At 46.4% G+C, this 25,408-nt stretch overlaps 1 protein-coding gene across 1 annotated transcript in view; it reads left to right on the top strand.

The window, feature by feature from the left end:
- Positions 1–2,703: 2,703 nt before the first annotated feature.
- The window catches only part of SMIM11 (small integral membrane protein 11), a 37,344-nt gene continuing 14,639 nt past the window's right edge, over positions 2,704–25,408 (top strand). Inside the window, exon 1 of the mRNA XM_069637343.1 lies at positions 2,704–2,857. Within this exon, the coding sequence (XP_069493444.1) occupies positions 2,837–2,857 (21 nt within the window). The 5' untranslated portion in view covers positions 2,704–2,836. The remainder of the gene's footprint in view (positions 2,858–25,408) is intronic.

The raw sequence follows: 25,408 nt of genomic DNA, 5'->3' as shown, positions 1-25,408 counted from the left end.
GAAGATGTACAGTTTGAGGAATGATTTCCAAAGAATTTATTTTGAGCATAGAAGGAAAAGCCTGACACGTGTTTCGAGCCTGAGACAGCTCTTCATCCGAGGCTTGGGTTCAATTGAAGGACTTAACAATGTGAGTGGACAATGCCAGAAATTAATGCTCAAATGACCTCGCAAGTGCGGAAAGAGTGAATGGCCATGGGAATGTGTCTGCTGGAATTCCAGTGACACATTCCCATGGTCATTCAGTCTTTCCGCAAGAAGCCTCGGATGAAGAGCTGTCTCAGGCTCGAAACACGTGTCATGCTTTTCCTTCTATGCGCAAAATAAATTCTTTGCAAATCATTCCTCAAACTGTACATCTTCTTGGCGCAGAGAGACTGGGACCTACTCGAGTTTTTCCTGGACTTTATCAGTGGTTCTGTATTGGCAGTACAACCACACCTCCCAGATACCTGCTGCCTTGTTGTACCTCCCTTTCATCCTTGAGATATACTAGTGCTGTGGATTGGTGACTTTCTCTGCCATCCGTAGTTTTTCCTTCCTTTGCTCTCTCTCCTCTCTACCCTTCTCTCCCTTCTCTTCCACACAGCATGCTGACTGGCCGCAGGGAGCACCTCAGAGTCTCACAGGTACCCGGCATCCTCGCCAGTCCGCCAGCACTTACCTCAGAGCCTGCACTTGCCTCATTGCTGCTGCACTTGTTGAATTACCCATTGAGAATGGCATCTCTCAGCACTTACTCAGTTTCTGACCAACGAGGCGTATCTGAATTCTACCCCACCTGCACTTGTCCTCTTCCCCCGCTCCTCGCCTGTACCGTCTGTGCATTTGCACGATCTGATCGTACCATGCCTGAAGATCGTTTATCCTTCCATCCCTGTCTCCCCTCTCTGCACGGTGCACCTCTATGCTCTTGGGAAAACTGCAGAATCGTCGTCAGACCTATTTGTTGTCATCTTCACTGCTAACTGTATTTTATGCAGTTACCCTGCCTGGCTATCGTTCAGAAACTAAAGGGTTCTGAACGACTGTTGTTTTTTCTCCCCTGTTCCCTTCCTCCTTGAGCGCCTTGAAACACTTACATGTGTATAGGAACTTTATAAATAAACATTACCATACCATAACACCCATAAAACCAATGGTCATAAAACATCTGAACGAACACAACCATTTTACCTTATTCAGTAAATACACCCTTTGGTATACGAGGTACAGGGAGGAATAAATTATAGTTCAAAACGAGGGTGGAAGACTTGGGTGCGGAGAGTGCGTTATGAGCTGAGCAAAGAATGTGTGGGTCAGCATGATCGTGTTCCTCCCCCTGTGCCAGTCCCCAAGTTTCCCAGGTGCCATAATGATGTAATAGCATTATCTTGCAATAGTAACTCTGTAAAAGCAACATGTGAAGCGCCTGACCTTCGGTCCCAGGAGAGACAAGCCCACTGACCACATGTGAGAGAAGACAGATGGGAACCAATCGCAGCCTGGCATCCCCTATGCAGCAGGCCCTTGTGTAGAGTCTCACAAACCAGCCACACAGACTTTTATCATATAGCGATGACGCTATAAGCTTATGTTTGTATCACTGGAGGCCAGAACGTTCTCGAGCACAGAGTTTGCTGCGTGCACCCTTACTTTTTGTACGATTAAACCTTGCTATCCTTGCAAGAAATCTCTTGGCTTTTTTTCCCAAGTGGGTTGTATTTTTTATGACGTGAGCGTACAGGAACTTGTCTTCACTAGTCCTACTCTTCCTTGTTCCAGTATGGACTTCCCTTCCCTCTCGCCCTTGGGCGGATGGTGCCCATGTCTGGGCTTTCGATTCACTCCCATGTGATAGGTAAGTGGGAGGTTACACTTCCTGGGAGGGGCCAGGGTAGATCTGAACGTACTCAAAGTAAGTAATTGGACGAGGAAGAGTAGGGTTAGGAGTAATGAAGATTACCGGCAAGTAATCCGAACAATATGTGCTCTGGTCAATCAGAAAGACTGTTTTTTAGCGCTCCCCAGAAGCTTTGGAATGTTCTAGAAGTTACAGCTTTGAAAACAAGTATTACAGTACTCTTTTTGTGGATTCCTAACTGCTGGTGAACACATAAAATAGATAAATAATTTAAGATTGGGAACTGCAGCGCAGGTAACTGTGCCTCTCTAAAGAGTAAATGTCATAGCCATCTTTAACGAGAAGTTGCCTTGTTCACTTTGTTAGAAACTAGAAGAGTTGAAGTCAGAATGCTCCGTTAAGTGAGTTCACATTTATGTAATTTACAGGTTTCTTTTTCCACCACCTTATAGTTTTACTTATTTGCAAAAACGCATAACATTCTTTTTCACAGCAGCTTAAAAGAACATTAAACTGCATGTGTTTGCGTTTTCTTGCTTAACAGTGATCAGGAACCAAACAGTTAAAGCCTATTTCGGGGAACATGTTACAACGGTATATGTTCAAATTGACAGGTATAACATTTCATATTTATGACAAATGTCTAGTTATAATATATGACTACTTCATTGGTATTAGGTATAATAAAATTACCTCTCAATGCGAGAAAATATTGGCTATGTTACATTGTCTCAGCGAGCACTATTGAACCTAATTGGAGAGGACTCCATTCCAACATGTCAGCCGCCTCCGCGTTTGGCCACAGCACTCCTGCTGCTGACCATGCTTGGAAGGTAGTGTCGAGACGATCACAAACAGGGTTTGACAGGCGAGTTTCTGATTGGCTGCTATTTTTACACCTCCCAACTAAAAACTATCCAGCACTCGGCAAGAGAATCGTGCGACTTTGATTTAGAAAGTTCTAAAGGAAGGAATCATCGGAGTGCGAGTGCCATGCCGGACATCAACTGGAAGGTAAGAATAGTAAATTCACTTTTTAGAAAGCCCGGGGGTAGACTTGTGCTACGCCTTAAGTAACAGTAATGGCAACGATAATGTAAGACCTAGTAGTCCTTATATGGACAATATCCCGAAACATTGACACTTTTTTGCAGAGGGAGTACAACTCCCTCGAATTTTATTGGAGGATCAATGCAAGTTCTGTAGGATTACGTGCCTGCCTTTTCGCTTTCTAAGAGTCACAATTCCCCCTAATCGTATGTGTTCCTTATACTCTTAACTGTACGTTTTATTAATAAATATCACCCTCAAAACATACTTCTAATGTCCCAATAAATAACGTATGCAATGTCTGAAATTGAATTCCGACTGCAATGTTAGTATAAAAAGAACCTTATTGTTCAGTTCAATTGGTAGTCATCTTTTGCACGTTCGTGCGCAACTAGTAGAATGTGAGACTGCTGTTAAATTACTATTGCTCTAATTGCAACATTTTTCAAAACGATGACATGCCATCTGTGAGCCTTCGAATGTAAATCTGGGGATCCCTTACCAGTAATCCTAATTATTCCGGGTTCTGCTCTTCCTCGTGCCAGTACTTAAATGCGGATCCAGTTTCTGCGACAGGAACCACCTTCCATTATCAAACGTGCATGGATGTTGAAGTAGTAGTGTCGAATAAATGTAATTGGGACAGCCCACGTGGCCGCCCAATAAACGTTTGGGATAGAAACACCCTTAGCCTATGCCCATGATGCTACCATCCTAGTGGACCTCCCCTAGACCCCTCATGTAGGGGCACCCATGAAACCCCATACACCTCAGTAATTAAATGTTATTTTTTTTTAATACTGTGCTTAATGCTGGTGTAGATCCTGTAAGCGCTGGACCAGGTATCAAACTTGTGCTTCTCTGCTTTGTCTCATTTCCAAGACATATGGTTCCCACTGACATATCCTCGTAGTCAAAAGCCCCTCTTATTCATCTACTAATGTCACCAATGTATTCTTGCCTCTGGACATCCCACCAAATGTGATAGACTGTCGCAAAGGTCTGTGTTGTATATCTCAGAAACACCCTTTTAACTTAACTGCTGGGCTATTATGCACGTCTATGCACGCATGCCGAGCGTGCTCATCCTCGGCACTTAACAGGTTAAGATCTATTAGATGGCAAATCTCTTTATCCTGAGAGGAAGGTTGTGGGAAGAAAGCTGGTAGTGGTTTGGTACCCCTTACCTCCTCGTACTGGTCCCAGGCCCCAAGGGACACTAGGGAAATCTCTATAGGAGCACTGAATCTGATCCCTATAGAAGAGGGGAGGCCAGTGGCCTCCTCCTCAGGCATGGTGTAAGGGTAGCTCAGGCTAACAGCTGGACTACAAGTGACTTACCTTTACACTTGGGGTACCCCTACTTGTGATCCAGAGCCCAACATTCCCAACATGTGCCAGGAGAGTGAGGTATGGTACTGGAACCACTCTGAGCCTGCTTTGCAGCAGGTGGACCGCTACTCTTATTCCCACCCACATTGGATTTATCCCCACTAGATTTTTGGGTCTTAGGAGAGAGAGGTTTTGGTTTACGTGACTGGGATTGCTTTTGGGACTCCTCAGCCTTCTGAGAGGTCCCCTTTTCTTTATCCTTGTCCTTCCCACTGGAGTCCTTAGGGAACACCAAGTGGTCAGCCAGCCTGGCCAGCTTAAAGGTATCTAAAATGTTCTGGTCAGCAACATACTGACGCAGCTCCGGTGAACAGGCTTCTAAAAAATGCTCAAAAAACAAAAAGGTTTGACAATTCAAACATTTTCACTTTGTAACCATCAATCCACCCCATCATGTTCATGTGCGCAGCACTCACCCAGTCAACTCAAGACACATTCTCTTGTTTCTTAAATTCCCTGAACCAAGGTATTGGGTACGTGTCTTGCCAAACTTGGCAATCAAAGCAGACTTTGTGCACTCATACTGACCCTGGTCTTCCACACTCCGTTTCAGAATACATTCATATCCAGTCTGGGGCACTCTGCTTAACAAACACTTAGCCCATTCTCTTTTATCAACATCATGGATTCCACAAGCCATTTGAAACGCTTCAATCCATTGGAGAATATCAGAACCCTCTGCATACATGCCAACCAAATCTTTCATAAACTTGGTGGCTGAGGACCTGGCACTCAACTGGTTTCGTGGAAGTCTCCACTCTAGCTTTTTCCAGCGGAATTGTCTGGTGCTCAGTGTCCCTATCTTTGAGTGCTACTTGTTGTACCAACTCCTCTTTCTTCAATTCAGCTTCTATTTCCAACTTTTTGTATTGAAAAGCTAACTGTTCCTGTTCTAGCACCAATTTTAAAAGTTCAACCTTCAGGGCTTCCCCCTGAAGAGCAGTGCTGTGGTTCGGAACAGGGGCCGCAGGAGTGGTGGCGCTCCCAGAATCAGATTTGACAACAACCCCAGGGGCAGGGCCCTCATTAGTTACATCCTCCCCTTCATCAAGAGCTTCGCAGTCAATTTGGTAGTCCACCAGGGAAGCTATCAGCTCGGCCCTAGACTTATCGAAAAAAGTCTAACTCCCTGGCTTCACAAGCACCCTGGAGAGCCTCTAAGCTCATTCAAGTCAATTTACCATTCATAATAGATTCCATTGCTTGTAATGTAGTTATCTTGAACACAACTAAACCTCAGTTTAACAAAGTGTAGATATTTTGTAAGTGGCAAGGTTACACACTGATTCTTAAAACCATAAGCATCCCACCCGTGTGAGGGCCCGGAGGGCTTAGTCTGTACTCCCGCTCTCTATATGGTATAGGAGAGGCACAGAGGACCCCAGCCAAGATTCTCAATAACGGTTGCTATGTTCGAGCATTCAAGGTCTAGCTTCTCAGGTGGTGATGCAGGCTGGTTCTTATGTACAGTGTTGTCCCCAAGCACCCACAAACGAATGTCTACAACTATGTTAGTTAAAACACAGTCTTTATATAAATAAGGTTCAAGGTTATATGCACAATCACGATAATACACTTTGTGCTCCGACAATTCTAAAATGGTAAATATATGCAGTTCTAGGTTGTACCACTATAACTCTGAGTCCATTAAAATGCATCAACTGTGCTCAGTTCAAATAACATACGAATCAAAGTAAAAAGTTATCAACCATAGATTAGGAGGAAGACAAGTTGGTTAGACAATTGGCAGAATTCTGAGCCCCTACCAGTAGGCACAGTTCCGTATGAGGATCGCCCCACCTGGGCAACCTGTAAATAAAGAGATCGTACAAGCCCAGTCCATACATTGTCTATTAAAGTCTCATCTTCTTCTATAGTTCTGCAACCCAAATGTACTTTGCGTTGTAGAGTTCTTCGTCGGGGAATCGATGGCCCTTCTTGAATGCGCTCCCTTTCAAGCAGGAGCCACGGGTCGTCGAACTTCTGAGATGAAGAAAAGGTGAACGTTGTCGTTGATATGCAAATTAACAAGGGGGGTCCTGGGAGTCCCTCTGCCAGACATTAGTCCTGGTTACGAGACGGGTATGCCCAGACGTGGGTCCCGAGTCTGCCGGGCCTAGAGACCCAAGCTACTCCTCACTGATGACGCCCAAAAAGGCTGAAACATGTCTGGGGATGCTTGTGGTCTCGTGCAGAAGGGATGTGACCTAGCAGTTCGGGCTGGACTGCCCCTTTTGGGGTAGGACCAAGCCTGATTTGCATATGGTTTTTCCCCTTCTGTAATGGCTTGGCAGGCTGAAAAACGATGGTCTGGAGGGTTGCCCAGAGCTTTGCCTGTGGTTATGATTAATTCAAAACCTTCCAGCCATCACCTTTCTGTTTTGCGAACGTTGTCGTTGAGGCAGCAGCTTCGGTCCTTGCGGTGCTCGTTGAGAATCGGTCGACAACACCTTGCAACAGGGGAGGCGTGCGGTGCACCTTGACAATGATGGTTTGTTGTTGCAAAGAGTCAGTGAAGAACTTAGGCCCAGCAAGGGCGTTGAGTCGTCGGCGAACGTGATGGGACCATGGCTGGCTTCAGTAGCTTTGTCAGTGTCTGAGGTCTTCGGGTGGCGGGAAACCCACCAGCGGTTTCTCCTCGGTCGTCGATGACCTTGACTTTATCCGGCAGGACGAAATCGGTCGACGGTGATGAGCAAGGGAGTCCTAGAATCAAATGTTTCTTAGGCAAAAGGAGCACGGTGACACTGGTCGGCAACAGTGGACGGCTGTCCGGGCCTTCTCTTTGTTCTCCTCGGCAATCCCCTTCTCCGGTCGGCAGCCTTTCGTAGGTCTGTCTATCAGGGAGCTTTGGCAAAGTTCAGCTGGTGCACGATGGTCCCGCGTAGCACGGGAAGAGGACTCCTAGCCAGGTCCTCTCTTGGATCAGTTCTTGAAGGCACAGCAGCTTTCAGATTGCAAGGAAGGGAACAGCGGTTCACCTTCTTCTTCCGGCTCGGCTTCGAGAGTAAGCATCAACTATCAACTTCAGCTTCTGAACAATTTCTAGCAGTGAGAGGCCCCCAGATATACTAGTTGATCTCCCATTCACTCTGCTGGGTCACACTTGGCAAACAATCATTCATAAGGCCATTGAAGCAGTCAGTCAGCCATTCAGGTGCACCGTGCATTCAGGCCATTCTTCTCCATCCAGACACTCATAACAAAGAATGTGGATTCGGACAAACACTCTGCCATTCAGCACTACACACTGCATTCATACCAGTTTTGGGTAGGGCTGTCTCAGTCATTGTGCCAACCACCAGATACTAGACACACATAACACAGAATGCGTATTCGTCACACACTCCATTCACCCAGGTCCCACCCCACAGGCGTACCCACAACATACAGTCATTGGGAAGGCTCCAGCCAGTCTGGCCTGGACTTCCCCACAACACCATATATGGAACTTCCACCCAACAGCCAGTCAGGGGGAGGGGACTGAGTCGGGCTTCCCAGGACTTCTGGAAAAGAAGGTAACAGGCGATGGAAAGCAAGAGGCCACAGGGACCATCTTGTTTCCTATCAGGAATCCACTGATTCCATTGACAGGGCCTGAGCATCCCAAAATGGAGGACGCTCAGGGCACTGGTCAATTCAGCATGGAGTTGCCACCTGCCCGTACCCTGCTCTGTGGGCCACACACAGGTGCCCAAAAACATACACAAGGAGTACAGGTTTGTACTCCCACCCATGGGTGCCATAGGGGTATCCCAAGTGTCTGTTCACCAAACCAAATACAGGAAGAGCCGCACCGCCAGGAGCCCCACATGAACTCCTGCGTGGAAATCAAGTCAGAACACCCATGATAAGGCAATAAAGGACAAGGATTCAGAGGCCTTGTCCCTCTGATGTATTTCCAGCATCACAACGAGGAAGATGAGGTCGAATATTTCAAGCTGCTTGAAGAGGAGCAGGTAGAGGACCTCCTCTTTTATGTCCATGTTTCAGAGTCTTTTTTGAGAATTTGCATGAGCCTTTTCTCGTTTTTAATCGATTTTTCTCTCCTCTTCTGTCTGGAGAAGAGGATGCTGAACTGTGGGAACACACGCACTGTAGATGTACAGGCTGGAGAAAAAATGATGCTCCGACCTGCGTGGTTAAAGACACCGGGCCTCATCACGAGTTGGGCGGTAGTCCTTAAATGCTGAGGGAACGCTATTACCGCCGCATTTAAGGGTTTGCCCAAACATGGGTCTGGCGTGTTTACCTCCAGCTCAGAGCTGGGGGTAAATGGGCCAGAAAATTTCCAATTTTCAGGCGCAATTAGTGCTGCGCTATTAGCTTGCGCTGTAAATTCTCCATTGGGTCCAATGGGGGAATTACAATTACCGCCCCACCCTTGATCCGGAGCTAACAGCGCCAGACCGGTTGGCAGTAACGCTATTAGCGCGGGCGGTAGCCCAACAGTAATACCGCCAGCATACCGCCCAGCTCGTGATAAAGGCCCACTGTCTTACTCACTGAGCCATCGCACTGGTATAGTTTGAGCTTTATTCTTTGTGCCTTTTTTATCCCAGACTGCCCCTCACAGCAGAGAACGATCTATCAATGTAGTCTGTAGGGCCGTATGTGTTTGGTCTGCTGCACTCGATGGGGCAAAACATTTAGGCTAAGCCCAGCTAACTGAAATGGGAGCCCGGCCCCCCAGCCCCTTCTGCCTTCCAAAGAACATCTACTGGCAGAAAGCTTTTTCTTGGGAAGGAGAGTAAACTGGGTGCCTGCCAACCGCCAACTTTCTGACCCCGCTGTATATTCAGCAGGACCCCAGCCTCTTCATGAGCGGAGCATTTCATTGGAAAGCTCCCTCGTCTCCAGCGAATGCTTGGGTACTCCAAACGGATGGATGCATTTGCATATGAATACCCAACAAAGGGCCTAATTACGAGTTTGCCGTTGTGGGGGGGAAAAATGAAGGTAAATTTGGCGGTATTACCTGGTGTTAATTCTGCAGTTTTTTTTGTTACAGGTAAAGAGCCTCCTCACGAGTTGGGCGGTAGCCCATAAATACGGCGGTAACGGTGTTACCGCCGCATTTACTGCTCTGCCCAATATCGAGTCCGGCGTGTTTACCCCCAGAGATGGGGGGGGGGCGGAGGGTAAATACGCCAGAAAAACTTGAATTTTCAGCAGTATTACCGCCTGCTGTATTAGCACCAAAAAATGCCCCATTGGATCCAGTGGGAAATGGGAATTTACCGTTAGCCCCCAACCCGTGGTCCGGCAGTAATACCACCGGACAGTAACGCTATTACAGTCGGGATACCACCCAACTCGTGATGAGGCCCAAAGTGGAGGATTACAACGAGGTAATTCCGCCGGAGGTAATACCGCCAAAAATCCCTATGACTCATAAAATGGGGATTTACATTGCCTACCACCACTTATAATCCTGTGGTAGACCCACGGGAGCAAGTGGCGGTAACAGGAATACTGTTTGGGAGTAATTCAGCGTTATTACCATCCAACTTGAAATGAGGCCCAAAGTTTTTTTTTACCTAAATCGTGTGTTCTTTCAAGTCAAAAGGTCTCCCAAAAAGTTTTAAACATATTTTCATGATGTGTACTTGACACCCACCAAAAAGCATTTGGTTTTCTGCAGAGCTTCGTATATTAAAAAGCAGCATGCATGTGTCACTGGTGACTATCTTTTTTTTGTCTTTAAGGTGCATCCTCAAAACCCAAATTACATGTTTTAGGCTGAAATTACTTTGCACTCTGGTATTTGTAGTCTTATGTTAAAGATGGGGGAGGGAGTGCGTGTTTGCGTGTATGTGCAGTATACACACACACACTCTGGATTAGGGCAGAGTTGTGAATACTTAGGGTTGCGTTAGGCGCGCACTGCAGACCACAGAAACCTCTAGGTTTGGGTTTTTCAAACCCAGGCAGTTATGGTATGATATTGTATAGTTAAGGGTTCTTCAAAAGACCCCTCGTGGCTGGAAAACCCTGGCTGTGTCAATCAGCACTATACCCTCCCACACTCCAGCCTCCATTCAAACAATAGTAAATAGTCTTCCATCCAGGATGGGAGGGGGAAACAAAGCTACACTCCTACTGTTTTTGCTTAGCAGGAAGTCTTTCTAGGTTTGCCTGGTTGTTTTAAAACGTAATGTGTTTTCTTTAATGGTCATGCTCGTTTAGGTCCACCATGACCTTAATTATGCATCAACTAGGGCTGAGAAGACATGTCGTCAAGATCAAAGTGTAGACTGGGCGCAAATCCCAGTTCACCTCTTATCGTTATTGGCTCAGGAGTATATACTTTAGTTATCTCACTGTGCTGGTGATGCCCAGTACAGAGCTTTTGCTGTTGTGGGGGGTGGAGGCAGGGGACCAGTTATGAGACCTGTGAGGGCAGGGAGGAAGGACCCTAGTTGTGGGGCTTGTGGGAAGTAGGATGGATGTGTGTTTGCTGGCTCGGATTGTGTTCTGTTCCTATAGTCAAGCCTGCTCCCCACCTCAGCTCTACCTATGATTTCAGTCCTCCACCACCTCTATGCAGATCGGCTGGTCTAAAAAAAAAGCATTGCACGTCTGGTTTTCCGCTCCGAGTCTCCCTTTCTTTTTAAACCTTACCATGTGGCTTACTAGCTGGTTTGATAGCAACAATACTTCAGGGCTAGACCCTTATTACCACTCCCACATGTAGCAAACGTATGTGTCACTGGCTGCCTCGCTGATTTGAAAGTGAATAATGTGGGGGTTGGGGGGGAAGAGAGAGAGAGAGGAGAGAGAGGAGAGAGAGAGAGAGAGGGAGGGGAGAGAGGGAACCGTTTTCCACCCATGATGGAAAAGCTCATCTTGGTAGGTAGTTCCCGCAACTTGTTTTCTTTTTTGCTAAACCTTAAAGTGGGGGATCTTGACCACCATTGAACTGCAGATGTCCAGAGGCCCTCCTTAGGGTGGCAACTTCCAAAGGCTGAGCATGGAGCAATTGGAAAACAAAGTCTGTCTCCATTGGAGTCAAAATCCTTCTTTCCTTCACAAATGTAAAGCAACACTTTGTGAATTTTTACAGAACACAGTCAGATGTTTATTAACTGTACCTGTGCATGTTCTAGCATTTGTATACAATGCAGGTACATACAAAAAGGTGATCTGCTTTTTAAATAAGAATTCAACACAATATAAAATAATTATAAACACACATAGTCGGGGGAACTAATGAATGGATATAGTAAATGCTTTTCCAAGCACTTCAAAACAGTGGCTGAAATGGTAATTCCAAGATGGCCTCCAATGTTTCGCAAGTTGTTTTTGAAAGAGCAGTGTAGATAGTAAACCTAGATGTGCTGCGAGGGAGGTACAGCCAGTCATATTGTGGGAAAAGGTACATTACGAGTCGCCTGTGATTACAAATGTCGATGGCAGTACTGTATGCCAAGAAATGCTCTGATTACTTACTGGTAATCTTCATTACTCCGAGTCCTACTCTTCCTCCTCACAGTACTTCGAGGCCTCTGCCACAGGACCTTCTTCTATTTCTTTAAATTCCTATAACTCCTCCTCCACATCCACGTCACTCAGTTTCATATTACCAAGTCGGAGCATGGGACCTTCCCCGCAGGGAGGGTGAGGGTGGTTGTCAGTACTGTGACGAGGAAGAGTAGGACTAGGAGTAATGAAGATTACAGTAAGTAATCCGAGCATTACCTCCACGTCCACTCTTCCTAGTCCCAGTACTTACTTCATGAGGTATACCAAAGCAGCAACGGGGAAAAGGTCCCAATTAGACACAGAGCTAAAAACAGTGCAGCAAACACACCCACAATAACTCTTAATTCACATCCCCACAGACAAAACTCCAACCACGAAGGAACCAACACCCCCGAGTGGGAGAAACTCAGCCCATAGTGATTGGTGAAAATGTCTAGACCAGCCAAGGTGGCAGCCATACAAATCTCTTGCAGAGAAAAACCCTCCTTGCATCGGCCCAGGAAGCCGCCAAACCCCTGGCGGACCGCCCCTGATCGTGCACAGGCAGGCCAGAAGCCACATAGGCCCTGGAGATCACAACTCGGAACGACCGGAAAATGGAAACCACAGATGCGTTATGCCCAGCCCCAGCCAGACCAGAAGCAATCGGAAGACTATCAGATTGGTGGAAAAAAGCAAACCTAGCCAAATACTCCAACACGTCCCGCCGGACATAATGTTAAGCCAAGCCACCTCCTCATGCATTCTCGGATCATGAAAGAAGTCAGGGAGAACCAGATCCTGAGAGGTGTGAAAACCGAGATACAACTTAAGGGAGGAACTTCGGACCACACCTCAGCACCACCGAGTCTGGAAGCACCCTCAGGAAAGGAGGGTGACATAAGAGAGCCCCAATCTCCCCAAGCCTACGGGCAGAAGCGAGGGCAATACGAAAAGCAGATTTCAGTGTAAGATGTTTTATATCAATCTCGGAAAAAGGGCTCAAAAGGAGGCCCTTGAAGGAACCGTAATACAAGAGGGAGATCCCAAGGGGGAAGCCCTATATCAGCACAAGGACGGGAAGAAGAAAAACCCTGGAGCAACTTCCCCACCAACACCTCCCCATCCAAGTGACCATCAGAGCCCCCCAAAAGGAATTTCATGGAGGCCCACTGAGAGCGAAGCCTGGAAAAAAACTGCCAGGCCCCTGTCAAAAGCCCTTCTGGAGGAATCGAAGGATAGCAGAGAGGCCAGAACACAGGGGAGGGATCCCAGACCGGCCATACCATTCTCGGAAATGGCTCCAATGCCTGCTGAACACCTTCAGAGTGGAGGGTCTAAGAGCATCCATTTTGTACTCAACTACAGGATCTGAGAATCCCCGAGATATCAACCTAGACTGAGCACTAGCCATACTGCCCACTGCATCTGTTGGAATTCCAACCGCAGATCCCCTTGAAGGGGACACGGCCACCTGGGAACCAGAGAAGGTACCTAGGACGGAAGCTCCAACAGAGAGGGGAGCCACCTCCGGCGGGACTAGAACTGAGCTAACAACACAGTCACCCTGGACACTCTGATGCGCCAAACCACCTGGGGCAGAAGGGGAATAGGCGGAAAGGCATAAAGGAAAACCCCAAGACCACGATACAGAGAGGGCATCCATACCCCAATCCCCCAATCCCCCTGGCCTGAAACCGAGAGCAGAAAAGGGGAACTTCTGCTGAGGCCGGGGATGCAAACAGGTCTAGAACCGGGGACCCCAATCTGACACAGGTCACTGCAAAGACCTGGGCCAACAGGACCAGTTCTGCAGAGGAGTGAAAACCGGCGTCTGAGAAGATCCGCTTGAACATTGTCCACCCTTCTGATACGTGAGGCCGCCAGAGACACCAGATGTGATTCCTCCCAGGTTCCTATCAGCACTGCCAGAGCATTCAAGGAGCAGCCGGAACCCCTTTTGCAGTTGACATATGCCAAGGCCGTCTTATTGTCCGATCGGAAAACAAAACCATCGACCGTCCAGCAACTCCTCGTAGTACACCAGAGCTTGGACAATGGCACAACTCTTGCCAATTGGTTGATCGCCGGCTCTCCCCAGATCTCACAACCCTTGAGCTGAGAGGACCCCCAATGTAGACCCTTTCTGCTGGCATCGGTAATAAGAGAGGCCACAGGAGGAAGGACCATGCACACCTCAGCCTGTAGACCTGAAACCCCCCCTGCCACCATAGCAGGGAGACTTGCAGCACTGGGGACACTGAAAACAAAACTACGAAAGCAGAGACGTCGGGAGCCAGTGGGAGAGAGTATAAGACACCAGGGGATGTAACCGAAAACGGGCTCAAGGAACCGGAAAACATGCAAGACGCCACGTGCCCCGTAACTTCAGCAACAGGCGAGCCTAAACATACTGTCTTCTGAGAACCCAGACCAGCCAGCAAGCCCCCCCCCAACCTCCTGCACAACATCCAGAGTACGCTCTCCCCAGACGTTCGGACAAGCAGTGCAGGGTCTTGAGACCCATAAGCAGGTGACACATCCTAGAAGGCATAGGGACCAGGAACAAACTGATTCCCCCCCTCCGGAAGGAGCCCATTACCCAGGAAGCCGAACCCCACCGGTCCCATACACCTCCGAGAAGATAGAGACGAGGAGCCAGGGAAAACCGCCAGTCATTGCACTTGCACCAGAGGAAAATCACAGGACGTTGAAGCATGCCTGTGCCACAATATAACTGGATACTTGTCAGCCCACAAAAATATCTGACTTATCAAAAGGAAGACACAGGACAGCCCAGAAGTCCAGCAGACCATGGCCCACCCAGCCGACAGAGGAGCCACCAGGCTGGCGTCAAAAGGGCAGAGTACTGTCACAAAGCGGGGCAAAGCAATCCATCCTGGATAGCAGACATTAAAGGCAACCCCCCCCACCTACACTGGAAAAACCCACTGAAGTCACATCCCCCTCCACCGGCACCAGGGGCTCCGAGAACCCCTCTAAGCATAGACATGTGCCACCATGTGCCATATCACTTCCCACAAGTCTGAGAGGAGGCGTGAAAGCAACACGTCGGCACCGGAGGACCTATGCCCTAAAAGAAGAGACACTGGGAACCCTCTGAATGGTCATTACTTCCATCGTGCATTTTCTATAATTCCATGCCGGACAAGGGAAAAGAAAATCATCTCCTTTGACCTTCCCTTGTGTAGTTCAGAGGAAGAGGACAGGACAAGGAGTCTGCGTCCTGTGGGATGTTTTTACCCATGCATCCAAGCCCTACCATAAAACTGTGCAGTACTGGCATGGAAAACATCATGATGGCCAGAACTCCCCAGAGAGTGCACAGGGAAAACATGAAGAATAGGCTGCCACCCATTTTTGCCTATGTTGTGAGCACAGAAGGGCACTGCCTAAAACCACCATTGGGCTACACACACAGTAGCCTGAAACCATTGGGAATGGCAATGCTGATTGCCAAAAGCAACCCAGAACTGTGGGGAATTAATTTAATTAATCCCAAAAATGGTTGCAATACCGGTACTCGCCACTATCAGAAAGCCGGCATTTTAAAACCACCAGACTTTTGTGTAAAACTGAACAGAGGAACCCAAACCAGACCAAGGAAAGACTTGCTAAGAGGTGGATACAATGTAAAACTATATTCTGAAATGACTTGAAGGAAGTAATTATTTAATGTATAGGTAAAAATTGTAAGTTTGATTTAAACTGGAAACTAAAGTGACATTTAGCTGAATTCTGCCTGACAACTACCCCCGACAGGAGAAACCTGCTCAGCCACTCTTCCCAGGCCTAGCTGCATCCTGCTTCCCCACCAAAAGGAGTTGACACCTCTCTGATTGAATTACCTGGGGACTGCAGGAAATTGAACAATGGACTCAGGCAAATGTTATATTGGGGGGACCGTAAAGTGGCTTCCTCTTGGGAGAAGTGGGAGGAGATGTGCCTCTGGGAGCCACCCGAGCTGGAGGCGGGGGCAGACAGAAGCTTCCCCCATGTGCTTTGGAACCTAAACCACACCCATCTGGGCCAGAGCATAATTTAAAAAAGATAGATAACTCATAGTGCGGACTTGTCAGAATTATATAAGTAATATCATTATTCTTGTGATTTTTCTGTGCACGTTTTAAGAGGCGTTAGGACCCTGTGGTGTATTCTGGGGGGTTGCTAGCGGAAAATAGGGTCTCACTCCAAATGTCTGCATGTTAAAAATCTGACACTTCATCAATTAATGTCCATACTCCTTGCGCACATGTGTGTAATTTTTGGTAAATGTCCGATATTGGTAAACCAGTCAAAAAGCGCAAAATGTTGTCATTTTTTTAATGCAAGCCCCCAGGAAGATCAGAGGCGGACAAGCATGGACCATAAGGAATATATAATGTGTACATGTAATTTCAACAAATTGTGTATCTGGGAAATATGTATTTGAATCAAATATAGATTTGTGGGCAAATTGACCAGGGGAGGATCCTCTGACCCATAAACAGACCTCATCATGATGACAATCCATTTCCTTCCCCCAATCATGGGAGAGGGGAGAATTGGGCCAATGACAAGTAGAGAGGGGCAGGCTCAGTTATGACACGCACACACCCACTTCCAAAACACACAAAAAGAGACTACTGGGACAGGTAGAAACATTCAATTCCATTTTCTGCGGGACGCTATGCCAGGAGGCTCCAGACTTCACATCCATCAATCTCCAAAGACCAGAACTTTACTTCAGACCTTAAAGCAAGGGCCTAAACCCACAAACTGAGAACTCTTCTCAGCAGGCCTCAGCATCCTTAAAAACATCTGCAAACTATTCCACAGTCGGACGAGCTGTTTGAATTCTGTGTCAAGAACTTTTGCCGGAACCGCAGACCAGACCCAGAACGCTGTGAGCAGAACCAGAGATCCGGATCACTGTGAGCAGAACCGGTGCCTGATTGACCCGCCGAGCAGAGAGAACCGCCGCTGGACGTGTTGACCAGATCCGTGACGAGGCCTATTTCAAATTTATATTGCGAGTACCTAGCAGAACTGTGCAGAACCTCTCGTAGTTAAAATAATCTAATCCAAACTATTTTAACCCAAGTAGAACTGCCTCCTAGTAATCCTGTCATCTGTCATTCTAAAACTGCGCGTTGTCATCTGTCATTGTAAAGCTGCACAACTGTCACCTGTCAATTCTGCAGCTGCAAGCTGTCACCTGTCATTTTGAGTTTTACGTTAAATCCGAAAATCTACCTTTATTAAATCGTCTATCTCTGGAACCGTTTGTCCGAGGAACGTGGTTTAACTTTCCTTTTAAAGCTGTGATTCTAGGCTTCCTACATACTACTATTTACGATTTGGCTCAATTTCTCCACTTCTCCATTCTTTCCTTTGTTAAAATCCGTTTGCAACCTGGTAATAACTCAGAGCATTGCTAAAGTGAGCCTGAACTAATACCAACAAGCATCTCTCACTCACCCTGAATCTCTAGAGGGAATTAAAATCAGTTAGCACATTTTCCCATCCGTTGCCATCACATTTAAAAGCATTTTGGGCCTGTGTTTCAAACTTCTACCTGTTTCCTCTAAGCTTGCTGGGGGGGGGGACTGAATTTCGTATTGTATTCGATTGCATTCCTGAGAACTGTGTGCTCCTCTTTCCATCTCCTTCCATTTCTTACATTGCATAGGTGTGGGGGGGGGGTGAATTGCCAGAGAAAAAGTGATTACATTGTTGTTGGTTGAAATCATATCAAGTTTATTTGCTGTACTGCATTTTATTCCACCTTGCATTTCCTTGAAACCATAAAGTATTTTCAGCTACCTCATCCTCTATACTACTCCTAAGTAGGGATGTAACGGTGTAACGGTATATCGTTAAAGATACCGTGAACCACTTAATTGAACAATAATAACCATCACATTGTTTATACCGGTATACCGTTTATACCGTTAAGTGTGCTTTTCAATCTGATTTGGAAAGGCTGCAGTAAGCAAGTGCTGTGCAGTCTTGGTCTTACACTGTTGGATGTGCCGTCTGCCAAGTAGTTTCACTTGGAGCAGTTTTTAATGCCATGCCATAAACAACACGGGCCGGACACAAAATCAGTATGTTAGCAATAAGAAGAATAAATACAGTGCCAAGAAGGAAAAGGGTTTACTTTGGGTTGGCGGCTTTGGGGTTTATATATTTATAATAGATTTTTTCTAAACATATGACAATGGAGGATTTCCTTGGTTCTATCATTGAATTTACATATAATAAGTCACACTGCGAAATTCACTCATCTCTGTGGGTATTCCCTGCTGACATACCAAAGGGTAACATGTCCGTGATTACTGAATACCTTTTGGCCCGCAAGTAAACTAAAGGCTGTAACGTAAAGAGAGTGCGTGTGCGTGTGTATGCGCACACGCGTATACTACCATCAGTCTCCATTGATCTGTGGCATGCAGGTTATCAAGATGGCAACATGTTCATGTTCACCAGTAGCCAGTGGGGGGAGCTAAAAGCCTAAATGACCACTTAAGAAAAGCTATTCAGTTTGCTATGCCAGTCGCACAGGGCTCCCCGCCCCTCCTTTTCCTTCTTCTCCTTCTCCTTCTCCTCCTTTTCCTCCTCGATCTCCTCCTCCTCCTCTCCACACGTGTGTTTGGTGGAAGCAAGGGTTGGCATTTCAGTGGAAAGTATGTTGAAAAGCCCAATTCTGGCCCTGGGTGTCTGGTTTTGTTTGTGATGATAAATCTGACAATGTATGACCTTTTATAAAATATTTGTTAAGATTAGTTAACTCCACCTGCTATACCGCGATAACCATGATATACCATCATGTAACGCTCACCTGATACCCACGGAGGCGCTGGTCTTGGCAGGAAGGTGTCTGTGACTCGAAAAGTGATGTGCAGGACTCGATTGGTTTCTGGGGTCGAACCTCTTCTCACTGTGTGTCGAACCCAAAGGGTGAGGTTTCTGTAGGTGAAAGAATATGAGGGTTAAGGGTCTGGGCTGTTGAATGTTCCTCTCCCTCTCCCCCTAGCTTCTCCGTAGAGCCCCCCCAGGTCACATGCTCACCTTAGATAGGTGAATGCTGGACTCTCCATCTGCGTCTGGTGCAGGGTGCCGTTGCCAGTTCCTTCACTGGTGAAACATAGGCCTCTTGAACTCAGAGGATCGTTACCATCGTTAACTGCACGAGCGGTGAGTTTCCGGGCACCTTTTTAGTCTTTATAGTCTTTAGGTGCATGGCACGTTAATATTGAACAGGACTCTGTATAATGCTTTTCCCTTTTTGTCTTGCAGGACTCTGGAGATGGAATATGGAGTGAAGCGCCTGGAAATGAGTAAGTAAATGCAAGCGCTCAAACTGTCTTTTTCCCTTGCTGCTTAGTTTGTGCTGAAGAGACGCCGGAGTATTTGCAGGCGTTCTATTGTGACGAGCGCGATGGGCGTAAGTAAATACCTGTCTAATGTCTCTTCTTTTGTTTTCACAGGCGGCGATGCAGCATGAAGAAATCCGGAATTCGCGGAGTGCCGGTGAGTAATAACAATGCTTTTGTCTTCACAGGCGGAGGTGCAGCGTGAAGAAATGGCCGCAGCCGATGGATCAGGTGAGTAAGCACTGCGTGTAAAGGTTGCCTTGCTAACCTGTTTCTTGTCCTTGCAGGTGCTGTTGTCGACTGGATACAGGAATGGTAAGTATAATTCTTGCAGGTTCAGGATCGAAAGAAGAAAGGCCGGAACAGACTCGGTGAGCGTTCTGCTGCAGATGCAGAATAACACGAAGCACGTTTCATCTATCGGGTGCGGTTTAGCCTTGGAGTGATGAGGCGTCTTCCTCCACGGCCCCGCCTAGGTAAGAAAAGAGTTCCAGTTCCAGAAGTGTTCCAGTGCTGTATCCAGGGAGTGGAGCTTGCCCCACCCAGGTAAGAAAGTAGTTCCTGTTCACAGAGGACTTCTAAGTGGCTGGTAAGTAAGCAGCATGGTCTGCTGCAGGTAAGTCCACCCAAGCATCTTCATACATAATATGAGCCCGGCGCTTCCAGTGCCGGGACCGATGACTTTGATGAGCCTGGTGCCACCGGCGCCAGGACAAGGCCTAAAAGGTCCCAGTGGGGACCGGCTGGTGCCTAAGATAACGGTTAGGGGCCTGCTTCCAAGGATGTTGGGCTGTTCCTGACTCCTTGGAAGCAGTGATCATGACACATCATTTGGCAAGAAGGTTATCGTACCGTCATAAAACTAGTACCGTGACACCCCTACTCCTAAGTAATCAAGTGTACCACTGTAACATTACCCATTGTGGATCCACATCATATGTCTCAGTGTACTATCAGATATTAATTTATTATAAAAGTGTGATATATATATAGTTTAATTTTTCAAATAAACCTTTTAATTTGCAAAACAAACCTACTTCTTGGCTCAGTAGGGTCAGGGGGATTCTAAGAAAGGGGTGTTATATAAGGGTCGTCATCCAGAGTACATGAACTGGACCTAAAAATATATCAATAAGGGTTTCCCTCAGCATCCCAGACTAGGCATTGACTTAGCTGTAGTGTTGAAGTGAAGCCGCTTAACAGTCCATAGCTAGCACAGACCCAAACACACCACTATCTTGCCACATGACTGAGAGGTGGCTTGAACCCTATATCCAGTAGCTGGTAGCCCCAAACTCTAAATCGTTCTAATGCGTCGGTCTAGGAAGGATGAAGGGCCGAGTCAGCACCGTAGAGACTCGAACCCGAAGTGTAGACTATGCCAGGCCGGTACCGTTCCGGCCGCTTGCAGACGTGTCCAAATCTGTGCCGTTTTCACAGGCTGCACGCAAAGAATGCAGCCAACATCCGGTGCATCCTGGGCTGCGTGTGTTTGAGGAGCGGGTGGTATGTGACATGCCTGTGATAGAACAGATCCCCCGCACTTTCAAAGACTCTCTGCCACTGTCACCCCACAACAAGCAGCAGAGAGGCCTCACAACAAAAAGGGAAGGCTAGCCCATACTGCCAAGTGCTTGCCATTATTTTCAATAAAGATGTGTACACAGAGCACGAGGAAACGGCATGTTGAAGGAGTTAAGATGGCCATACCAGCAGGAGAGGGGAAAAATATCAAGCACAATCCTCCCCTCTCCTTACCTTCCGCCAGAGAATGCAGCTAACATCCGGTGCATCCTGAGCGGTGTGTGAGGAGCGGGTGGAATGTGACATGCCTGCGACAGAACAGAGCCCCCGCACAATAGGTGCTCCCCTGTGCCCCGCACCGGGAAGAAAGAGTCCAACCTGCCGGAGGCAGGAAAAATTAAAACTGAGTGACGTGGATGTGGGGGAGGAGTTATAGGAATTCAAGGAAATAGAAGAAGGTCCTGTGTTGGAGGCAGGGGCCTCATGAAGTAAGTACTGGGAGGAGGAAGAGTGGACGTGGAGGTAATGTGAGTTCCCTAACTAACCACTTACGTTGGATGGTGGCCGCTTGAGGGTCTACTATCATTTGGTAACTCCTAACCAAGGAGATTAATTTGTGTATCGGTATCGGTCCAGTCCCACCTCGATCAGTCCAGCACCGAAATGCCAGGCATTTTCCTCTGAACAGGACTGCAGACAACAACCCCAGACATTGGTTTCTGCCGGGATGAACCAGAGAGGTGTAGCGCCTGTAGGCACAGAGCAACCCTGTCTGCCGCCCCTCCCCCCGCCTCCGGCGTGGTTTAAGCATACTCATTTAGGAACCACTCTTAATACTAAATATCACATGGACCCCTTCTTCAGTCCGCCTATTTCTGCATTCACTGATACACTTAATTCCCAAGAAATGAATTCCATACAACATCGATCCATTGTTCTGCTTTTGGCTGGGTGGGTCTTCTTTCCAAACATGACATTGCTGCTCTTTCAGCCAGACCAGTGCTTTTCCCATAAATTGATACATATGCCGTGGTGGGCCAGATCTGCTATTCGCTTTTAATAAAAAAATGTTTTAAAAAAAGGAATAATCGCCTCCATGTCCTCGAGGCAATCTGGAATTGACAGTCTACCAAAACTAACATGGACCCTCTCTCTACCTTAGCACATCCTTATGAAATCTGTGCCCATTGGACAAGCCACTGCTTCCTCTGAAGGCACAGAAGTGCATGCCTCTGTTTAAGGCCACAGTATAGCAACGCGTCTGCGTGTCGGTACGAGCGGTGTATAGTGGGGCCGTGAGTTAGGATTGTGTAGCTTGCCCATAACTAGCACATTTCTGTTTACCATGATGACACTTCAATAAACGTTTTATTCACTGAATTTGCATGGTCAGTAAAACGCGAGCCTAACCATAACTTCCCCTTTACCAAGGGTTAAGACTGGAGTGGAACTGTGTGCAAGCTGAGGGGTGCAGAAAGCAGCAGCCAATTTTCATTGCGTTCCCGTATAGGCACTTATTCCATTGGCACCTTGGTGTAAACCATATATAACTGTTTCTGTGAAGTTCTCTCATTTACCATCCTCTTGCATGTTGAAGGCTTGTACTGCATGAGTGATGCATGATAATATGTGTTCCTCTGAGTGCTACAAAGTTGAATTTAAACTGCACATGGCTGCAGGGAGATGCAGACATGCCTATGTTTGGCGAAACTTAAGATGAAGCAAACATATCTGTTAAGGCCAGGCACGCAACAACTGGCTTACTTCCAGACCTTGACAAAAAGCCACAGGTGCCGGCAGTAGCAGGCCCGCCACACAAAACGTATTTAGACTGTGTGGGGTCTTCCTGAAATAAGGGCTTCCAGTTTTTCCAGTTTTGTGTTCAATACAAACCGTAATAAGCTGCATTCCTGTCAGAATTTCTCTGCAAAAACAGGCACACAAGAAAACGTGGCCATTTTGTTTTGCTGCCAGTATGACCATGGCAGTTCTCAGGACATATCAAGCAAAGAAGGACAAGCCTCTGAAGGCTGCAGCAAGGAAAGCACTGTAATTGTACGTGTGGTAAGGGGTGGGGAGGTTCAGGAGGCAGCCGCGTGTGCACGATTACCTGGTGCATACCCGCACCACACAGCAGAGTTTACGGACCACGAGGAAGGTGTTTAACCAGGAAGTGTCTCTGAACAGTGACCAAGTTAAGGAAGAACATTACTACAGCTCCGTTTTGATATAAGAAAAACATTAAGATGGAAAAACAGAGATAGTTGGGTGCAAACATAAATATAAAAACATACAGATGAAAATGTCTGGAAAAATAAATGCCACAAAACCAAGTGTTTTAGAAATAAATTATTATGAACAAGAAATTGCCATGTTTATTTGTTTTAAAAATAATTTTGGTGGCAGAGATTTCAAAACTCATTGTGCCCTTCAGATCTTAACCTGTACTGTTTTTAATCATATATACAATTCTTTAAGAATATCTGGCATGTGCACTCCAACACCCTCCCCTCCAAGGCAGAGATAACCTAAATCCTGAGCCACCTTACCCGCTCTCCATTATTCCCACACCCACCCACCCCACGTCTAAATTTCTGACTGCATCCCTCAGGGAACAAGAAGCAGGAGACTCAGATTTGTATTCTCGCTTGCAAATTCCAATGCTGACCAAATGGGTATATATGGTTGCTGGTTGCAAACGCTTTAAAGTTGGGGTGAGTTGTGAAAATGAAATGAGCAACAAGACCACTGTGCATTATGTACTGTGTAATAAAGGCTTAGCCTGCTTGAATCACATCACTGACATTTTCCAATGTACAGATCTGTAGTAAATCTTAAATGGTCCCCAAAAGCTTTTGAGTTAATGCAAAGCAGCCAGGAACTGTGCCCTCCCCCTCCCCCCCGGTGTTTTACCCCCTTCCTCATAGAGGTCGTTCGAAAGGGTACCATAGGAGAGTACAAGACGATACATGTTGCAATAATAACCTATTAGAAAATATATGAAAACCTAGAAAAAATGTGCTTTGAGTAAGACCAGGGTTACGACCTAGGACTAAAATATATACAGGAAGTGGTCATTAGAATGGAGTGTTCCCAACAATTTAAAAAATAGTTTAGTGTTAGTACAATTAAATAATTTCTTTTTTTTTATAGCCTCCCCCTACCCTCCCAAAGAATACACAACATTTTCTCTGTCAATGTCCTTTCTTCTTGGAAAGGATGTGCCAATTAAAACCAACAATCTACTCCCTCTGTGAGCAACAAGGCAATGTTTAATTCTCCTTGTTGGCTACTGCAGACTGGATGGTATAGTGCTACCCAAACTGCTCTTTTGTTAAAGTATGTACAAACATTGATAAACAATTGCAGACCCTTACCAGGTCTGTTGGAAGCCCAGCAGTCCTCAAAACCTTTCTGTGAACCGTATATGGCCAACCAGCCCTCAGTGTGATGGTGAACTTGCTGTAGGACACACACAAAGTAGGTCTTCAAATATCAGGCGGGTCCCCACTCTGAGGGATGCCTCTGTCATTGCTGCTCTCATTTGAATCCTAAAAACACAGTACACAACAGACCCCTCTCAAGATCTCAATTTTTCCTCTGGTCAAGCTGTTGTCTGGGGTGGCTCTTGCAAACTTACATCAAAAAACAGAAAAAATATGTCCAGAGCAAAGTATGTTTAGAAAAAATGTATCAAAATTTATTTAAAGTGATACAAAAATTGAAAACTAGTGAATAAATCACAAAAAATTATTATACACTGATTTTAACATAGCAAAACAGCAGCAACAATATGCCGAAAATCGGCTAAAACTTCATCACTCATACTCAACATACATGGTGCATTCATACACAACTCATGAGCCTTCAACGCCGTCTGCAAATCACTGCAAAACGGTTGCTGTATAATGAAATTGACCAGCAAAGAGGGAGAACAGATGGTAATCTCTTTGTTCCAAACTAATTGTAAATTCGAAACGCTACGCATGCGTGTAGGGACCTGCAAGGAGTGGCTGGCTACTCCTTGGTCAATTGACTCCTGGTCAGTTTCATTATAAAGCAACCGTTTTGCAGTGATTTGCAGACGGCGTTGAAGGCTCAGGCTAAGTTGTGCTGCTTCTTCACTTTTCGAATACATGCAGCTCTGGATCTCGTTAAACTGCATGGGGCGCCCTCCAGGTTATGTTTTAGTCCTGAATTGTCTGGCGTGACTGGCCACACTACACTGCATAGGTTGTAGCAGCAGCTAGGTTTTCATCGGAATGGTAACACCCACCTCCTGAGGAAGACGTTCAGTTAACCACCACTACACGTTGAAACCGGTCGAGAGATCAATTCTACAGGGATGTGATCTTTGCATCTGTTCTTCCTATCCACCCTGACAATAGATTGTTTGTGAATTATTTCTATTGTTTGTAAACATTGCAATAATGTGTGTCATTATGGGGACTAGTTATGAATTCCTCTTCCCCATTGGTTCTTAGCATGTTTTTTGTGTCCTTTAGTACTTTGGGTGTATGCCACGGTATGATGAGTTGTGTGTGTATGAATGCACCATGTATGTTGAGTATGAGTGATGAAGTTTTAGCCGATTCTCGGCATATTGTTGCTGCTATTTTGCTATGTTAAAATGATCAGTGTATAATAATTTTTTGTGATTTATTTACTAGTTTTCAATTTTTGTATCACTTTAAATAAATTTTGCTACATTTTTTCTAAACATACTTTGCTCTGGACATATCTTTTCTGTTTTTTG

The sequence above is a fragment of the Ambystoma mexicanum genome, chromosome 7p (genome assembly GCF_040938575.1).
Source record: "Ambystoma mexicanum isolate Mex_15411 chromosome 7p, UKY_AmexF1_1, whole genome shotgun sequence".
In the NCBI taxonomy this organism is placed as follows: Eukaryota; Metazoa; Chordata; class Amphibia; order Caudata; family Ambystomatidae; genus Ambystoma; species Ambystoma mexicanum.
The sequence above is the reverse complement of the archived record's forward strand: the minus strand, read 5'-3'. Positions and strand labels throughout refer to the sequence as shown.